This window comes from Pleurodeles waltl, chromosome 9, assembly GCF_031143425.1.
Source record: "Pleurodeles waltl isolate 20211129_DDA chromosome 9, aPleWal1.hap1.20221129, whole genome shotgun sequence".
In the NCBI taxonomy this organism is placed as follows: Eukaryota; Metazoa; Chordata; class Amphibia; order Caudata; family Salamandridae; genus Pleurodeles; species Pleurodeles waltl.
In genome coordinates, this window is record NC_090448.1 from 914,092,902 (window position 1) to 914,107,900 (window position 14,999).

The following is a 14,999-nucleotide window of genomic DNA, read 5'->3' on the forward strand; positions in this document are numbered from 1 at the left end:
CTTGGGCTTGGAGACGATGTGCCAGCAAGAGACTGCCCCCTGCATGTTATTTTTGTTTTGTGCATAGAAGGGCGTATTTCACCTTACCCATGTCGAGGGCCTTAAGTTGTTTACAGGCCACCTTAAGCTGGCACTGTATTTTAAGGGAGCCAGCCAGCTTACGGGTCTTCACCCCCCCCCCCCCCTCCCCCCACAGTTCTCTTACCTGTCTCTCCAACTGAGCCTGCTTGTCCCTTCTGTCCCTTTTGAGTCAGGCTGCAATGGCTATGAAGTGGCCACAGAGCATTGCCTTCAAGGTGTCCCACAGTAGAGCAATGGGGGTGTCTGGTGTGTCAGTGGTGTCCAAGAAGGTGCGTATAGTGTCAGCAGTTTCAGATACAGTGGAGTCATATGTTAGTAGTTTGTGATTGAGGCGCCAGGTGCGATGTTGAGGTATAGAGTCTGGTAGGTGAAGTGTGATGACAATAGGCAAGTGGTCTGAAAGGGCTACTACACCAATGTCCACTGATGTGGCAGCGATAGTAAGATGCAGGGAGGTAAGAAAGAAGTCTGTCCTGGCATATGTCTTGTGTTGCAGAGAAAAAGATATAGTCCTTCATGGTTGGATGAGGTGCTTGCCACATGTCCACCAGTCCCATGTCCCGCCAGCCACTACCGGCTTGCCAGGATGAGGGTTCCTGTCTGTCCCGTGCTTTGAGCCAATCTGTCTAGAAGTGCATCAGGGACGATATTAAAGTTACCCCCTACAAGTATGTCAGTGTCTGGAGTGGCCAATTGCCACCCCACCTTGAGGAAGGCCTCCTGATGGTTGTTTTGGAGCACATATATTTGCACAGGTAAGTGTGTAACCCTCCATGGCAATGCACAGGGACAGGAGTCTGCCGGTCAGCTCTGCTTGTACCTGAACGACCCTCCACGGGAAGTGTGTTGCCAGTAACACCGCTGCCCCTGCCCTTTTCCCCGGTCCGGAGGAAATATATTGGTGGTCAAATCAAATCAACGGGATTGTAAGCATTTTCCAGTCTGCTTCTAGGAGGTGTGTTTCGTGCATAAGGCAACTATCTCATTCAGAGTCCGTAAGTAGGGAGAGAAGCTCTAAGTGCCTCACTGGGGCATTGAGACCATGAATATTAAAGCTAAATATTTTAACCATTTGCTAGACTAAGGTGTAGGGCTAAGGTAAGTGTGGCGGGATGAGCAGAGCGTTGACATTCCCAGCAGGTCTGTCTATCCAGCATTAACTGAGGTGTATATGTCAGGGCAGGGGATGTCGAGCAAGAGGGAAAATTTAACAGGGGCATTTCCCTTCTGGAAACACAGTGACCAAAGAACTTGGAGTCCATGTTGTTGGAAGCTGGTTGTATCCCCTCACAAGTGAGGTATGGGTGGCAGCTCCACCGCTTAGGGATGAGGTGGTAATGGAGAGTCGGGTAGTGGAGCTACTGAGCTTCCTTAATTTCGAAATGGAGTAATCAGGACTGCAGGGAAGAGGCCAAATGTCGGCAAGTCATGGGCTAACTGTCCACTCCAACTTTATTCATTGTCTGGTTCTCATGTGCTGTCTTGGTTCTGAAGTTGCCGCAGTAGGGCAGCCCTTTCTTTGCAGCTCTTCATCTTGGTAGGTTAGCTGACATGCTTTTTCGCTGAGCGAGAGGAGCGCCAAGTCCCAGTGTATGAGTGTGGGAGGGGAGTATGTGGTTGAGGACGGTTTTTTCTTCCTCTTGTAGCTTGTCCATATCCAGCAGTGAGCAGGCTTCCTCCAAGGAGTGAACACTACAGGTTTTGTTGTTCAAACAAAAGTGAGTCTGAAAGGATGCCCCCACTTGTATCGGATCACCTTGTCCCATAAAAAGTCAGCATGGGGCCAAAGGGTTTTACGGCTCCTGCAGGGTTATAGGAGATAGATTTTGGTACAGTCATACCAGTCATACATTTGCTCCCTCAAATAGATAGCATTTCGGCCTTGCACTGACAACATGATAGCTTCTTTCTGTTAGTAGTAATGGAGGCAGGGCAGTTAGTTCTGTGGCATACCAGGAGACTTGGCTGGACGGCCCACCTCTTGAGGGCGATCCAGTACAGTATCTCACTCTGCGAGGTCTGGGGCCTTGTGGCGGAATAGGCAAATGACTTAGTCCTCCAGGTTTTCAAAATCTGCTCAAAGTGGGACCACATCAGTTCTGATATTGGAGCAACAGGATCTATTTTCAAGGTACTCCTGTTGGTAGTGGAGTTTGGCATTTTTGTCTCTTAATTCTAGCAATTCACGCTAGTGGTCATCAAGTTTCTCTTCGCGTGAGTTACTGGCTTGTTTCAGGGTGTTGATCCTCTGGCCCAGCTCTCCTAGGTCTCTCCTGATGTCCTTGACGTCTACTGCTATGTCTTGTTTGAGGGTTGTGATGTCATCTCTCAGGGCACCAAAGAGATTCTCCAGGAAGGCGCAAGTAGCTGGTGGTATCCTCTTCATGAGGGCCCTGGGCAGTTGCAGAAGTAAGGGAGGATGCTGGAGGTGAGGCATCCCCATTCTGGTTAGATTGTTTTGGTGGGTGGCTTAGTGAGCATGTCCTTGAGGCTAATGTCCTTTTTACTGGTGTGGTTAGTGGCTATGTTAGCCCAGGATGGTGTCACCAGGAAAAGCAGGGAGAGCCTGGAATCTGTGGACCTCTCTCACTACCTCCTGATCTGGTTTGTCGTCTGCCCTGCGATGAGGGGCCGTTCCTGCGTCGGCGTCCCCCAGCTGGGGGCAGTGCAAGGTGGGTAGAAGAAGAGCTAAGTCCAGCACCTCCTAGAGCAGAGGTAGCCCCCATAAAATGCCTGTAGTCGTTGCAGGCAGCACACTGCTGAGTTCACTGTTAGCGCTGTTGATGCAGGTGTCCTAGCACCCGTGGGTTCACACTGTTTCAGGGCCCAGATTCATCAGGAGGTGCCGGTGCGGGGGACCTCCCCACTTGCAAAGGCCCAGTTGACATATGGGGATTACAGAGTGGGTGAGGAGGGGCCCTAAAATAGCACCAGGTACAGCATTATGCCTCTTTGCGGAGGTCACGCAGCAGGGGTCGCTTTGACCGCTATGTCCCTCGGGGAGGAAAGCGTACCTCAAGGCTGTTACACATGGTGTTCAAGTTAGGTCCCAGAGTTCGCTGTATCTTCAGGTGGGCCAGGTCACCATCATTCGTCTTCAGGGGCCAATTGGGATGGCTTCTCTTTCATCCCCTTTCGCCCCATGCAGAGTTCCCAGCCCAGGGCTATTTTCATATGCCCTGGCTGAAAGCTGTGATGTTTAGCTATCGCTCCAGAAGCTCAGACACTGGGGAGCCTCTTCAGCCTTTCTGTGAGGATGGCATCTGGTACAGCAGTACGCATCCATGATGATGTGATGCAGTAGTGTTCGCTTTGGCTGCTGTGGTCCTTCAGGGAAGCAATACCTCAAGGCTGCTCCATGTGGTGCTCGAGGTAGGCCCCAGGGCTGGTTGTAGCCTCAGATGGGCCGATCAGGATGGTTCCTCTTTCATCCCCGGCAGAGGTTCCTGCCCATGACTATCCTCAGATGCCCAGACTGTAAGCTGTGGTAATTTTGTTGTTGGTCCAGATGCTCAGGCATGGGAAGCCGCTACAGCCTCTCCATGCTGATATAAGGAGCAGAGGTATGCGTTAGCACCCCTGCTGTCTGAGCACTCTGACCAGAACCACTGATGTCATCCGGCAAATCTCTCCACCAGCTACTTGTCTGCTGGTGCAGTGTGTAGTCCATGATGCAGGGGAAATCCAGGGTAACCTCACGCGGTCTGCCCAATCTCACAGAGGTAAGGCTCCACGGCGTCCGCCATTTTTAGTGCAAGAGCATCTGCCCCCATAGGCCACTGTATGCAGTTAGGGGAGCCACAGCGATGTGGAGCAGCAGCATTAGCCCACAAACGTGTCAGGGACTTCCCTGACAGAGTCCAGCTGATAGAGAAGCCCAGAGTGCAGTTCATCCGCTGCTTTGACATATACGGGCGGCTGGTAGAACACCACTACTCGGGCGCCATCTTGGACATGCCCCCTTCCTGACAGATTTAATGAGTGAGGTTCAGTTCTGGAGGCCATTAGTCCTCATACCTAATGGAGACATTTTTGAAGACAACAAATATCTCCGTCTTGTTGAAGTTAATTTTCTGAGAATTTTTACCCATGCTTCCCACAATATCTGAAAACACAAAGCCAGTTTGCAATTGGATAAAAGTAAAGAAGATTCCAGGCAAATGAGCAGTTTTTCATTGTCAGCATATGTATAGGAGATCCGTGACATTGAAGGAGTGAGACAAAAGAGGCCACCTCTATGTTGAAGAGGGTTTGTTTAAGAGGAAGCCTGATGGCGGACATCGTGAGCAACAGGAAAGAAGGAAGACCTGTAAGTTGGCAGTTAAATAATTGTCTGGTTAGCAAGATAAGAGGATTAGCTGGTGAAGCCAATCTCATAAAGTAGAGACTAGAGTTTATTGGCATAATGTGTTAAACACTGCCAGGTGTAACTGGATCGAAGTCGCACTGTTGCCATATGATCACCAACCATTTTAACAATTTTGCAAACAAAATTTAGAATTATTAGGAGCAAGGGAGATGCGGTTGGCTCAGAAAGGAGTGTATGTAACGTATTTCTTTTCAGAATTGTTTGGATGAGTAGATAAATATAAATGATCTTTAGACTAATCTCTTTCCGTCTGTTTATATTGCATTTTGAGGTTTCTAGGTTCCAGGGTGAACCAAGGAGCAGGTTGCCCCGGACTGGAAGAGTGTACACTTTTAAGTGTAGTAGAAGCCAAGAACTGAACTGAGATGCTGCTTTGTAACAAGAGAGGGGCAACTGTGAATAAGAGTGAGCAGAAGTTAAAATGATTTCAACTAACTAGAATAGGAAGTCATCACTTAGTCCAAGAAAGAAGAACCCAATTTAAAATGTGGGAGATTGAACAAACCCAATAAATAGACTGAAATCGAAGTTCGAAACCTGAGATGGGAGAACCAAAATTAAATCCAACTAATGTCCATCCTCGTGAATTGGCCCAGAAATTAATTGAGAGAGACCCACAGCAGACCAGCAATCAATAAAAATAAGTAAGTTTGAAAGGGAAATGGAATCAAGCCGTAAGTTAAAATCACCAATAATTAGGGGCCAGGAGAGCCTAATCAAATAGTATTGAAGTTAGGGATAAACAGAGATGCAGAGTTAAACTGCCGATAAACCAGTAAGCAAAAGAGGAAAGAGCCAGCGTTACTTTTTTTTTTTTTTTAACAAAAAAGCCTCAAAGTTCATTAAGCGCAAAACGGGCCAGATAATTCAATGGATTGTTGACCTTTACAGCTAGCTCACAGCCAGCATGGCCCAAACATAAGGGGTACAGAGAGTGAGTGGTACAAAGGAGAAACTGCTAAAGCAAAGCCAGTGATAATGCATGACTGGTCCAAGAAGGTGTAATTAGGACATCAAAATGGTGGCCAAGGATTGAACCATGAATGCCCAAGGCATTCGGTTTAAGAAACATGCATTAATAAGACAGCATTTAAAACATGGGGGAGATACTATGGACTCGACATTAATAGCCGAACATGAAGCTTAAAGAGAAGAATGGGAGGGACATAATAAGGCATTTTGCACTGAAAAGTCATTTAAGCAGTGAACATAATTTTGTATGATTTGGAACAGAGTCTGAAGAATTAACTGAGCCAAAATAGAATAAATTGTGAGGCATGGTGACCAGATGATACAAGATTGGAGGAGGTCTGACAAGCCTGAATGGAGATCAGGCTCATCCGAACAATGGCAATGCTACAAGTGGTGTAGAGCAAGGAGTGAATTATGGGAGTAAATGTCACGAGGCACTAACCTGAAGTTGGATGGTAAAACAGTGAACATAACGAGTTCTGAATGTATCCCGGGCAAAGACGAGTTTGCTTTTGGCATTATATACCATAAAGATTAGTAACATATGGCTCCAAACACTAGACTGTCCTATTTCAAATACCCCCAAGATGGCAGCTGAAGAAATAGAAGATATACTCTTAGGTTGTGAGTAGGATGTAGAGGCTTAAGTCTCCAGAGCTAAATGCTTCTCACAAACACATTATAGTTAGAAAAGGGTAACTTTAGCAGCAGTAACCCTCAGTATTTCACACACAACTTAACACAACAATTAAACATCTCTATTGCAAACTAAAATATATAGTTAATACCCGGAGTGAACTTAATTTATTTAAAAGCAAGTAAAATGCTAGTGCAAGCAAAAGGAAAAAAAGAGCAGAACTATTGCCAGTGCAGTTATGCAACTGAAGCCGCTAAATACAATTGTGAGGAGCAGCAAAGTACCCAAACACGATACTAATTTAAACAAATCCAGGCCAAAGAAATAGAGGAAATGCTATTAGAAAGGTGGTAAGTCTGAGGTAGGCGCTTCATGAAGAATAAAGAAGGCTAAATACATCTACAATTGCCAAACAAGTTGTGTTCTTTTACCTTTTCTATTGTGTTTTTCACTCATTTCTGAATTCTACCAATGATTCATATGAAAAGGTAGAACTTTTTAGAGAAAATACTAAACAATGCACACCAAACAGAAAGCACGCTGTGGTGCAGTTCGCATTTACATTACATTCATTGTTAGTAAATCTGTGCTTTTTGTTTTGTTAACTAGAAAATTAACTTGTTATTAAGATTGTTTTCTAAGGTGAACTTATCTTTTGAGATCTTTTCCCCTGAAAGTGATAAAGATTAACTTAGACTTTCATGATTTGTATAGTAAATCCCAAAACGAATCAAACAACAATTTTACCGTTCTTTCCATCTCATATGAAACTGCTCTTTAACATGAACATCAAGTAGTCATACTAGCCAAAACTGTCCTGTTAATGTTTTGTTCATAATTAGAATTGGGAGCTGCTTTGTGAATATTCTTACATGTCTTCTGTTTCTGCAGAATATGGAGGTAGACTTCAATCCTTTTGATTTGCCAATTAACTCTGGATTTGAAGAAGATTCTGAATTTAAGGATTTTGACGGAGTCGACGTAAAAGACATGAGACTAGAAGCAGAAGCGGTTGTGAATGATGTTTTGTTTGCTGTTGGCAACATGTTTGTTTCTAAAAATCTGCCCAGTGCTGTGGATGTGGCATATATCAATGTGGAAATCAAGGAAGGCACCAGATACTGCTTGGAGTTAACGGAAGCTGGACTCAGGGTAAATGTTTTGATAAAATATTGTTTGTTACCGTATTTGTCATGTTTTATTTTTCATGTGAAGGATTACCTTGATTTATAACGGCACAACGAACTCAAACTATAGCGTTCAGGAGGAAGTGCCTCTTTGCAGATGCTTTAAATTAGACTTAATTTGTTTTACTTTATTTACTCAAATGAAGCTGTGTTAGGGCACAAGGGGAGTTGCTACTTAGAAGTGTGGTTATGCCCCTGTGCATGGCACAGATGGAAGCCTGCTCGAAGAAGATGAGGAAATAGGAATATATGGCGGCCAGGCTGAGGGAGAGAAGACTTTTTGCATCCCCTGTAGACACTGATGTGTGTGTGTCTGCAGTGGGAGCATGGGGGTATGTCTGTTAATCAGAGAGCATTACAGCTTCTTGGGTGTGCGATCGCATCAGGAGTTCTATACCCAGCTGCTTGTGAATGGTTTGGATGCTGATAAAAGTGTAGCTAAGTGAATCTTTGAAAGACTAACATGGTATCCCTGAGTACAGCTGATGTACTGCTCCAGAACAGGCACAATAGGGAAGAGTGGAAGGCAAAGACAGGTGAGGGAGGCCTAACCGGCTCTGGGTAAAGAAAGGATAGGTACACCAGTCCAGTGTTCTCATGGCACTTGAGCTGCTCTGCCCTCACCAAGGCCTGTGTCGGAATGTCCATGCTCACTTATTACGAAGGCCAGGGTAGACAAACGTCTTTTAAACTCTGTGCCACTGATCCATGAGGAATGTGGTGGTTGAGGTACATAGATTAAGGAGCAGCATGAAGCTTGACTGGCTCTAAAATGCAGCATTCATATGCTCCACATCCTCACACACAGTCTATTCTGGAAGCCTGAAACTCAACTGGAGCCCAGCTGACTCAAACAAGTTAGAGACCAGCTTCCTGGCTTTTGAGTCATGGACATGCACAACTGCTACAACTCAGATTGAAGAGTAATAGTTTTTTGTACCATCTCAACTGTTCCTAAAATTAGATGTCTGCTTTCTAAGTCTTCTTTATCTTGATCAGTGGAGTTTTCACCCATATCCCCGAGCTCATGCCTTTTGACTCCTTCCTGCTCATTCTGTGCTCTGTAAGTTTTTCTTTTTCTGATTTTATGTACTCAACAATTTTTACAACCCAAGAAATTTCTCATTTAAAATTATTTTTGTAGACCTCTCAGATGTTTTCTAAAATCTAAAGCCTAAGATGTGACTCCCTGAAGAGAACTTAAGCTATTTCTTTAGTGAGTAGTAATCAAATTCCTCGAAGGTGGCTCTGTGTGGCCATGCCATCTAGGTTATACATTGTTCTTGAAAGTCGAGTTGGAGTATTTGTAGGAAACAAGAGATCTTGCCCCTGTGGTGAGGCAGGGAGAGAGGTCATTGAGGTTCGTTTTACGAAGTCATGCATGGATCTCTTGTTGAAAAGTGTTGTATTTATAGGTTGTAGCAAGTTATTAGGTAGGTTAAGTTTCAGGTTTACAACCAGGGTGGAGTGATATCCAGGTGTGGACAGAATAATTAATTATTGGCAGCATAGACTGTCCTAATCATAGGACATTCTGTAGTATAGCTATCAGTGAATTGATCAGGAAGGGAGTTTTGTTGAGTGGTCAGAACCCCCAAGGGTTCCTTCCATGTAGAAGGTGAAGAGCAACTGATTGAGGTTCTAATCTTGGGATACTTAACTTGTAATTGATAGAGAATAGGATTTGAATTAAATATGAACACATTGCTTTTTCTGTGAGAGAAACTGCTCATCCCTTGAGGATATTGCTGGTTTGCAGGATCTTGAATTAACATCAATAATTTGAATTTAAGGGTTTACATTCTGTTGGTGCTGAGCTGTTTGGACATACCAAGGTGCTGAGTGTTTGTGTGTTTTTCGGAAGTAGGAGCATTGGCATATGTTAAGGACTGAAGAGAGATGTTGACAATACAATACAAAATAATCAACCAAGGATAGAGCCCAGCCTTTTCTACTGGCCTCCTCCCTACCTGGAACGCATTCCTGCATCCAGAATCAAGAATTACTTGTATACAGGCAGACCCATAACCCCTCTAAGATTCAACTGTGGTGCAATGTGTTGGTGGTAAAGCTGCTCTGTGAGGTGAAGGAATCTGACCATTCTGCTGTTACCATATTGTACTGTTTTCATATTTTTGGAACTTTGTCTTCTTGCACTTTGCAGCTCAGGTGATTTCCCAGGTTTCACACTAATCTCTCAGCACCACCATCTGAACCACAAATTGGATCTAACAGTAGTCCGGTGAATGACGTTGTCAGCAGTCACACATGCCGCATATCAACAGTGCAGTCCATTCTTATATTAAAAAAGGTCTGAAAAAAAAACAAAAAGCAAAACAAATGCTGTAGTCGTTTCTGTTCTGAGAATAACTTATCATGCCACATTCCAAGCTCCTGGCAGCATAACTACACAGTACTCGTGCAGACAGCTGATTTTCTTTAAAAGCTGAATTCTATGATAATGCGTTTTTCACTTAATTAAAAGGACAGTAGTTGTCTTCAGTTTGGTATCATCTGGATTGTTCTTCTCATATTTACTTATCATTTTGAAGAATTATTTTTAATGCTACAGGTCATCTTCTTTCCATTGATAGCTCACTTATGCCTGAGAAGTTCTCTTGATGGGTGGGATTAGTGTAGATAAATTATTGAGAACTAAAGATAGTTTGTAGTTGATCCTTATTGAGTGCTGTGTTTTTTTTATACTCTGAAGAATACATTTGAACGGATCTTTATGCATGGGTACCAGCCATTGTATAGACATCGTTTGCCAAATGGCACCAAAATTTCAATGTGCAGTAGGAAAACCACAGTGTGTTTTCTATCATATATTTCTGTTAAGGGTTTAAGCAGGTGTCGGAGAGTACAACATTTTAGACTCCCATGGACAATTATTAGTTCAGAGTGATGCACTTTCAGTCGAAAAATGCTCATGCCGCCTTCCAGAGGCTTGTCAACAAGATTCTGTCTGAGTTTTAAGACTTAAGTATTGTCTTTCTGGATGTCATTACTATGTACAGCTTTAGCTGGGCGAAACAAGTGATGAACCTCTAAGAAGTGCTTCAGGCCCTGCAAGCTTTTGGCCTGGCTATTAAGGCAAGGAGTTACAATGTAGTATAGTGTTTCTTAACGTGTGGACCGAGGACCCCCTGCGGTCCGTGAGGCCTACTCAGGGAGGTTTGCGACTGTTATATAAAATTAAATATGATCAGAATACAATGAATTTAAAAGAAAAAAGTTTTTTTTAAATAAAGGCAAAAATTGAGAATATAAAAACATAGTCTGATTGTGAGTTAAACAAAATATTTCAGTATTCAAGCATTTGTTTGGTATTTACTTGTTTTTGTGTTATTGTGCATTGTTTTGAGGCTAACATCATAGAAATTCTATGGGCTAAGGGTCCTCCGCTCCCCACTGTGACTCAGTGGGAAGCATCCGAATTCAGTAATGATTCAGTTGGGGTCCACATAAGTAAAAAGGTTAAGAACCGCTGATGTTGTACATCAGCCTATCTTGCACAGCAGCTTCACATCCTGTCTAACAAAAATTTAGATTATCCACAGCCATGGGGGGCTGAAAATCTGGATTTTATTTAAGACACTGACGCTAATATTGTGCAATAAATCCTTTATTGCCACCACTCAGCAGCATCTTTAAAGCTTATAGAACGTAGAATCTTTAATCATTCTGAACATAATAAAACTGCCACAGCCCGTCCTCTTCCTTCTTTTATGAACTGCAAATGAAGACTAAAATAAATCTTCAAGTCACATCCCCAACTTGTAAATAAAGAGTTCTTCTTAGGAAACCAATCTTACCCTCAACACATCCATCGATATTCCAGTAAGATTTTTTAAACTTGTCCTGCAGTAAAATTAACAATTTAAAAAAAATCAGGAAAGGATGTGAACTGGGAGGGATAATAGCCTCCATGTCTTTAATATAATCCAGATTTTCATCCCATGGTGACTGTGGAATGTCAACATTTTGTCATAACACAAAGGCCAATATTATGCATGTTTAAAGCTTACCAGTTAAACATCTTTCAGCACTCTCCACTGGCTTAAAATTAAAAATAATTGGAACACAGCGTGAGAAAACCAATCGGCACAATGCAAAATGTCTTGCAAACGTCCGCCCATCACACAAGGCTTTGAAGAGCTGCACACCTCACAGAATGTGCACTAAACAAACTTACATCCATACCGGCTCTTTTCATAATCTCTTTCACCCACCTTGCCAGTCAACAAAGTAACTGCTTTATGAGTATGTCTAAAAGAAATGAACAACTGTTCCACTCCAGGTGATCTTAACAAAATCGTTCTGCACTTATGCTTCTTCACACAACACATAACTTCGGTATTTGAAAGTATGGGTAAAATATTTAAGAAGAATTTGTCTTTGTTCTCAAATGAAAACAAATACCTTCTGGGGTATATGATCTAAAGGAAATCTCCCAAGTCCGAACATCAGAAACTAGTTGAAATGACACTAAACACAAAACATAGTCACTTTCAAAGACAAATCACCTAAACTCAAATCGTCATTATCAATCCAACTTTCCAGGAACTTCAGTACCTTAGATACATCACAAAGGGCTGAATATCTAGTACCAGGAGGATTGGCAATCCTAATACTCTTTAACAATCTCTTCACCGTAACATCCTGTCCAACAGAAAACCCATTAACCAAAACATAACTATTGGGAATGGCCTGTTTTTTTTTTTTTTTGCAGTGTTATTCCCAAACATTTCGCCTTCTTCCTCCTATTTCTTCTGATTTGTTTTTGCTGGGTTATTGTCTTTGCACACTTTACCACTTTACCACTTTAGATTAGTTCTAAAGTGCAAGTGTTCCCTATGTAAATTGTACTTGGTTTATCCATGATTGACATATTTGATTTACTAATAAGTCCCTAGTAAAGTGTACTATGTGTGCCCAGGGCCTGTAAATCAAATGCTTCTAGTGGGCCTGCAGCACTGATAGTGCCACCCACATGAGTAGCCCTGTAAACATGTCTCAGACCTGCCACTGCAGTGTCTGTGTGTGTGCAGTCTTGCACTGCCAATTCGACCTGGCAAGTGTACCCACTTGCAAGGCCCAAACCTTCCCTTTTACTACATTTAAGTAACCCCCTACGGTAGCCCCATGGGCAGGGTGCAGTGTAGTCTAAAGGTAGGACATGTATTGGTGTGTTGTACATGTCCTGTGATAGTAAAATACTTCTACATTTGTTTTTCACTATTGCAAGGCCTAATTCTCGCATAGGTTAACATGGGGGACTGACTTTACATATCTTTTAAGTGCAGTTCCCCATTGGGAGCGGATAGAGATATGGAGTTTGGGTTCTCTGAACTCACAATTTAAAAATACATCTTTTGGTAGAGTTGGGTCTTAGATTGCGTGTTTGAAAATGGCACTTCTAGAAAGTGGGCATTTTCTTGCTTAACCATTCTGTGCCTCTGCCTGCTCGTGTATTCCACATCTAGGTCAGACTGACAGTTGGGCTGTTGTGAATTCCCTCTAGACAATGAGGCAAAGGGAGCTGTGGTGTAGCCTGCATATCCTGAAGAATCTCATAGGCTACAGCAGGAAGGAAGGAGCTGCACTTCTACCTGAAAGGGCTGTGTTTGTCCTCACACAGTGCAGGTTACACCACCCTGGAGTGTGTCTGAGGCCAGGCCTGGGCAAGGCAAGATCTTGTGAACCACAGAGACTTTCTCTCTTTCTGTTTGCGTACTTCAAAGGGCAGAACTGGTATAAGTAGGGGGTCCAAAACCCCAGACATTTACAGCACTTCTGGATCCAGAGGAACCTCTGCCAAGGAGAAGGGCTGGTGGAGGAGTACTGCCCCTTTGCTGTGTGTGTTTTCCTGGGTTGGCCTGCAGTTGATGCTTCTGCCTTAAATAGGGCAAAGACTGAACTTTGCTGTGAATCCTGCTTGTTCAGTTTCTCCAAGGCCTTGGAGTTGAGCTTGCCTCCTGTTGTAAGTTTCAGGGATATCAAAGACTTCAGCTTCATGTGCCTACAGCAATGGGAACTGAGTTTTAGTGATGCAACAGAAGAAAAACTACCACAACGCCGCTGACTGCACCATGACCATACAACGCTACACAGAGCCGTGCCCGACGTCGCACCGCAATCCTGGTCTCACAGACGCCATCCCTGATGCCATCACCGAGCCGCTGCTTGCACCGCGACCTGTGGGCCCGCACTTCACATCGCCTTACTGACACTGCAGCCTTGGCATTCCCAGTGACGCCGCTCCACACTGACACTGCTGCCTGCACAGTGGCCTGAGGACACCGCTCGTGAGGTCCATGATGCACTGTCCCGCCCCACATCTCAGCCCGGGTCCACCGATGGACCGGTGCCATCACTCCAGCGTTGCCAACAGACACCCCTGTCTCCCCCGCGACCAGTGGGGGCCGCACGGTGTGTGCTGTACCGCCGCCGTGGGGCTACCACCGGCAGCACTTCATCAACGACAACGCTATGTGCACCGTGATCAGGGACGCTGCACTGCCCCACTTCACACTGCAGCCCCGACAGCATCCACGCCGGTGCCCCTGATTTAGTCAGCCCGGAGTTCGATCTGCAATGCGTGTGACAAACCCCACACCAACCTCCAGAACAGACGCCGCACTCTGGGTCTCATTGTGAGGATCACAATGCCCTGCATTTCCAAGGTACTGTTTGCTGGTCTTCCTGACACCATAGCTGGCCCGCGATGCCACGGCCGGCCTGAACTGTTGGATTTGTTGATCACAATGCTGTGATAGCCGCAGATGGAGCTATTGACTTCAAGGAACTGTATTTTTAAGTTAATTCTTGCAAAATTAAAATCTCTATTATTGTATGTTGGATTTTTCTCGTTTTGGTCTTGTTTTACACAGATAAATATAGGCTAATTTTCTAAAACTGGTGTGGTATCCTTTTTGTACTGTTTTCACTTTATTACTGTGTATTATGTGCAAATGCTTTACACATTGCGTCTGAGATAAGCCTGACTGCTCGTGCCAGGCTACCAAGGCGTTGAGCAGGGGTTATCTGAACTGTGTATCTCCCTTATCGTGACTAGCGTGAGGGTCCCTACTTGGACAGGGTGCAAACTGGCTGCCAACTATAGACCCCATTTCTAACGACGACTACCAGCAATTGCTGATCTGTATATATATCCCCTGTCCTGTATGCTATACCTTTTGCAAATAACTCTGTCAAGAAATTAATTACTTGAAATACATTAACTGAAACTGGATCAAACTAACTTTCCACACACCAGCAAAACCATTTGTTCCAAGCCATTCTATATGCCCTCCTTGTCCCTGGTGCCCACGATTCCTCAACGAGTCGTGAAGCCACTGATGAATGTCTAGGCTTTTTCCATACTTTCCTGAAAGTCGCCATGGCACCATCGTTAACTGACCTGCAGCCACAAGACTGTGTACTTCTCTTTGCGGACCTCTTGAAATCTCTGGAAATACTGGTAGCAATACAGGGAAATTTACACTCATCTTCAACATTATTGGATACCACCCCTGAGAGCTCCACAAAGGAGTGGCCATCACTGTTGTCTCCTTCAATCTGCATATCATTCCTTTGACGCTCCCATTTGTGGAAAGTTGAGGAAATGCACATGGAGGAAGGCTTCTCCATTCCAGGAGAATCACATCCAGGGCTCGAAAAATCTACTCGACCACTTGCTATGGCAAGTTTTTATTTTGAGGTCGAGCTATTTTTAGATTCCACTCGA

At 44.1% G+C, this 14,999-nt stretch overlaps 1 protein-coding gene across 3 annotated transcripts in view; it reads left to right on the forward strand.

The window, feature by feature from the left end:
* Nucleotides 1–14,999, forward strand: part of GSKIP (GSK3B interacting protein) — a 40,154-nt gene that overhangs the window by 15,662 nt on the left and 9,493 nt on the right. For all 3 annotated transcript variants that reach the window (XM_069208271.1, XM_069208270.1, XM_069208272.1), the window contains one exon: nt 6,951–7,211. In XM_069208271.1, the coding sequence (XP_069064372.1) occupies nt 6,954–7,211 (258 nt within the window). In that variant the 5' untranslated portion in view covers nt 6,951–6,953. The remainder of the gene's footprint in view (nt 1–6,950; nt 7,212–14,999) is intronic.